A 5,147-nucleotide genomic window follows, 5' to 3' on the forward strand; every position below is an offset into this window, starting at 1 on the left:
CTCAACTGTAACTAGGATGTCTCTCTTCGTACTTGCCCCCCCCCCCTCCCCACCACCACCCAGTTCTTACTGTTCCACAACCTGAACTGACCTGTACCTGAAGTGGCTAAAAACTATACATCGGTCGCACTATACCGTTGCACAGAAACGGTGATTAAGGAGTCAAATAGCCAGTTTTATGGAGACCAACGTCCCCCTCACAACCCAGGACAACATGGAGTTTGATGGAGAAGATCCTGCCTTTCCCAGTTACTCAACCACTTTGGCAAAATTGCGGAAGCATTAGAAGAAAAACAAAATTGCAGATGTTGTGTCCGCCGACTTGCATATACTGTATAAGATTATAATTATATATATATATATTTATAATTAAAGATACTGGAAAACCAGGTCCCAAATTGGCACAGTAGAATAACAAGATGCTGGAGCGAAGAGTATGGTAGGAAGTGGAGACAAGACGCGGGGAAGGGTAGAGGTGTCATACACATAATCAGAAAACACTTGTGTGAATGTCGGAGTCGCCCCCCACGGTCATTTAATAGCCTGTCAACAAGCATAAGAAATATTGCCAGCACAAAAGTGGATGTGTTCAAGGAACAGACAAGTTCTTCTTGCATCAGGCGCCGGACCAATCAGGTTGTAGTGGATATGTGGGCCTGCAAGCCGCTGCAGTCAACAGCCTTTTGGACCAAGTTATCATAAGTAAAGCCTGGCACCAGGCTTGGTTTGGAGTAGGACGATTCCCAGAGTATACTTCGGGTATATTCGAGGTATAACCATTGTTTCCAAACATCAACTTTCATGAATGTGTTTCTGTTAATCTCTATACCAGATTCTGAATAGGTCCTGGGAATATGTCTCTGTTGATTCCCATTCATTCTTAAGAACCACAGTTGTCTCCCTGTCGCTGCTGCCGTGTTCCAGGCCTCGTTAACAAGGCACCGCTGGAAAATCGTTCGTACCGTTAAATCGTTACCTTTGCCATTTATAATGGCAAAGGTAATGACATTTATAAAGCGCCAACCGCTTTATAAATGGCCGAGTTCTCTTTTTCTGATACGTTCTGTTTAGGAACGGTGCTCTGTTATTTAGTAAAGTTTCATTGTAGTCTAGTAAAGTCTCACTGTGGTGTAGTAAAGTTTCACCTGTGGTTTAGGAACTTTGTGCTGTGGGTAGTGGCAGGAGGCTTCCTCCAAGCCTGGGGGCTTTCACAGCGTTTTGGTTAACTCTGTATTTTATGTTAACTTTCATCATTTTTGCCACGGTGTTATATTTGACTTTAATTAACAAACAAAATAGGATTTCGAATATTGTGCAACTTGCACGTGCATGTGTTGTTTGTTGCAACCTCCTGGATCGTTTTTTTCTTTTCCAGAAAGAAAAAAACGTGTACTTGTACATTCAGAACGATAATAAATACAATATACAAAGAAAATATTAGTTTTCAAGCTTTAAAACTGGATTAAGGAAGCTCGTCTTTACCCTCAAGATGTGTAAAATTGATGCACAAAAGAAGAAACAAACGAGAAAAAGAAATATATATATATATATACTGTAAATACATATTAATTTGGTATTTGACGTGGTATATTGTATAGTTTGCTCACTCCACCTGGCGATATTTTGTTACGGTGTTTGGTGAAGGTTTAAATGGATCACCGTAGGTTTATTTACTACCAAGAGCCATTTAAAAGTAGCACTAACATAACTTAGAGTTGCAATAGGCTGTAATTTCGAATATGTAGAATAGAAGTTTAAATAGCGTGTCTGGAATCAGTAAACACTGAACCCTCTTCGGAGCCTGGGAAAAGTGACAGCGTTTCGGTTTAGCGTGCACAATTACCAAGACAACTTTTTAGTTGTGGTTGGTAATTGGTTTTGGGTTTAATTTGTTGGTTTACATAATTGTAAACTAAAGTTAGCAAATGGTTTGCAGTTCCCAAGGCCGCAAGATTGTCCTGTGCTGGACCGGCTAATACGTCACAGGTGACGAACGCTGTCAGAAAGTGGTAGGTTAGTTTGTGCCATCTACAGAGGCAGACAGGAAGCTGTGATTTGTATTTTTTGTCTGTTAGGTAAAAGGACGAGGAAATGTTGTGGTACAGGGACCGTGTCTTGGGGGTACAGAGCATTTCACAGTGTTTGGACTATTTTGTTGAGTTTACTGTTACTCTTTGTGACAGGTTAAACTGTTGAGTTTACTGTTACTCTTTGTGACAGGTTAAACTGTTGAGTTTACTGTTACTCTTTGTGACAGGTTAAACTGTTGAGTTTACTGTTCCTCTTTGTGACAGGTTAAACTGTTGAGTTTACTGTTACTCTTTGTGACAGGTTAAACTGTTGAGTTTACTGTTCCTCTTTGTAACAGGTTAAACTGTTGAGTTTACTGTTCCTCTTTGTAACAGGTTAAACTAGACATTGATTTTTTTCGCGCCTTTATACATGTTGTTCCTTTCCATCTCATTTTTATGATCAATTGCTCCACCTTACCTTGAGGTGCTTCCTTGAGGTGCTTCCGGGGCTTAGCGTCCCCGCGGCCCGGTCGTCGACCAGGCCTCCTGGTTGCCGGACTGATCAACCAGGCTGTTGGAGTCCAACAGTCGAGTCACAGCCTGGTTGATCAGGTATCCTTTGGAGGTGCTTATCCAGTTCTCTCTTGAACACTGTGAGGGGTCGGCCAGTTATGCCCCTTATGTGTAGTCACATTTATCAAATACCTTTGTTAAGTCCACGTTTGTAACATCTGCAACTTTTTTGTAATTCTTTCTTCATTTTGCTACAGTGATTTAATAGCAAAATTCATGTTGACCTGGGTTGTGTAGCTAGTTTTTCTCCATAAATTTAGAAACATTTTATGTCACCATCTTCATTTTTTTGTTTAGATATATAAACAAGATTTGGTTATTTGGCGTTATTGCGACCAGCCAAATGTTTTACCATTGCTTTGCAACCTTCCTTGTGTGGTGGGGAAGACTTAGACTTAGCGTGTATGTTACCTGGACTTAGCGTGTCCAGGTATCTGCAGACTTATCGTGTCTGGTTCCAGGACGGGATCCAAGTTACAGTATTTCTCATTTCCATAAATTTTAACTTAACACAATGACCTTGGAATCAGTCGTGTAAGCGACAGCAAATGTCACGGATTGTAATTCTTGCATCATTTGGCCAAGTCTCAGATTTGAACTAGTCGCAAGAGGGGATCATCCAGGCCAGATCATGATATGATTAGTGTAGAGTGACTCTCTCAAGTTAGTTTTGACGACGTAATTGGTAGTTGATAAGTGGTGCATGTGCCCTAATTGGCAGAAGAGTGGGTCATGCAAGTGTGTTTGGTGTCTTGGTGGGAGGAGAGTCAACACACACAGAGATCACACTAACGTGATGCATCAAATGAACAAATCCACAAGGGCCGTGACGAGGATTCGAACCTGCGTCCGGGAGCATCCCAGACACTGCCTTAATCGACTCCCGGACGCAGGTTCGAATCCTCGTCACGGCCCTTGTGGATTTGTTCAGGAGAGTCAACCTCTCCCACCACCACACGGAAGCCACCGTAAAGTGGCTGATATTGTACCACCGACGGTCTCGCCTCGCCCCCACCCATTCAGACTTTATTTACCAGAAAAGATAATGGCAGGTTCGATCGGCTTTTGGCTCCGTCCCATGTCCGTCTTCTTCACCCCTTCGTTTTCCTATTATTTTTTGCTTACGTTCTTATCCTTGGTTTTCGTATGCCCTTTCTCCGTTTCACCTGTCCTCTTCCTCGACTCAACTTATCCTTCTTTATCTCCCCTTTTCTTCCATCCATTGCGTCTCCTTGTGCCTCACGGAACTATAGGCTTTCTCGAGGTATATTATACAGCTGTGTGGTTCAGAATGATAAGGATCGGTGATAGGTTTATTAATAATGCAATCATTCTTTCTTAAGTTAATACTGAATTAAATTTTTGCTGGTAAACTATGTCACCTGTAAACGTTCAACCATTTTATGAATCAAAATCTTCTTGAATTTGTATTAATGAAAACTCTTCTTACATTAATGAATTAAGTTTGTAAATTGTTATCACAATTTCAGTCACTGTTATTACGGCTGTTAATATTGCGAGTACTGTTGTCATTAATACTACTGTTAATATTGCGAGTACTGTTGTCATTAATACTACTGTTAATATTGCGAGTACTGTTGTCATTAATACTACTGTTAATATTGCGAGTACTGTTGTCATTAATACTACTGTTAATATTGCGAGTACTGTTGTCATTAATACTACTGTTAATATTGCGAGTACTGTTGTCATTAATACTACTGTTAATATTGCGAGTACTGTTGTCATTAATACTACTGTTAATATTGCGAGTACTGTTGTCATTAATACTACTGTTAATATTGCGAGTACTGTTGTCATTAATACTACTGTTAATATTGCGAGTACTGTTGTCATTAATACTACTGTTAATATTGCGAGTACTGTTGTCATTAATACTACTGTTAATATTGCGAGTACTGTTGTCATTAATACTACTGTTAATATTGCGAGTACTGTTGTCATTAATACTACTGTTAATATTGCGGTTACTGTTGTCATTAACACTACTGTTAATATTGCGAGTACTGTTGTCATTAATACTACTGTTACTATTACTGTTGTTGCCATTTCCACCGTTCATTCCAGCCAGAAGAAATGTAACGATTTGTTTTTACTGGGAATAAAGGATTCTGGTCCCCCCCTCCCTTCCTCTCCTCTCCCCATATCTCCATCACGACCTCCTCCTCCCTATCCCACCACCATCTTAAATTGCCTTTGGACACCCGGCTATTGGATTTGGTGTCGGTGCATTACGTTGGCCAGGCTCCTCGGTGAGGCGCGGGGTGAGGCGCTGGTGGAGGAGGGGTCTGACGATCTGGGAAGGGGTCGGAGGTTGGCTGGGAGAGGTTCGGAGGGGGGGGGGGGGTGATAGGCTGTGGGGAGGGGGTGGTGGAGGCTGAGGCAGAGGATTTAGGGACGGTCTCCTTATCTCCGCTCTGGCTCTGAGGCTTGCTGCGAGGGCCCCTTGAGGTCTTCGTGATTTACAAGGGGAAGGAGTGGACAATTTAAGGGTTAGGTCACGTGCTTACATGGTAGAGCAAGGGGGGGGGGAGAAGAGTC

The 5,147-nt window shown here is 41.8% G+C and overlaps 1 protein-coding gene across 1 annotated transcript; it reads right to left on the reverse strand.

Moving 5' to 3' along the window:
- Positions 1–4,071: 4,071 nt before the first annotated feature.
- LOC138373010 (putative uncharacterized protein DDB_G0286901) lies at positions 4,072–4,668 on the reverse strand. Its single transcript, XM_069339062.1, has one exon. It carries the CDS (start codon positions 4,666–4,668, stop codon positions 4,072–4,074), a length of 597 nt encoding a protein of 198 aa, XP_069195163.1.
- Positions 4,669–5,147: the final 479 nt, after the last annotated feature.

Source organism: Procambarus clarkii, chromosome 40 (genome assembly GCF_040958095.1).
Source record: "Procambarus clarkii isolate CNS0578487 chromosome 40, FALCON_Pclarkii_2.0, whole genome shotgun sequence".
NCBI lineage: Eukaryota > Metazoa > Arthropoda > Malacostraca > Decapoda > Cambaridae > Procambarus > Procambarus clarkii.

What these genes read in the sequence shown, in the direction of transcription:
- LOC138373010 (XM_069339062.1), bottom strand. Translation starts at nt 4,668, where the DNA reads ATGAACGGTGGAAATGGCAACAACAGTAATAGTAACAGTAGTATTAAT.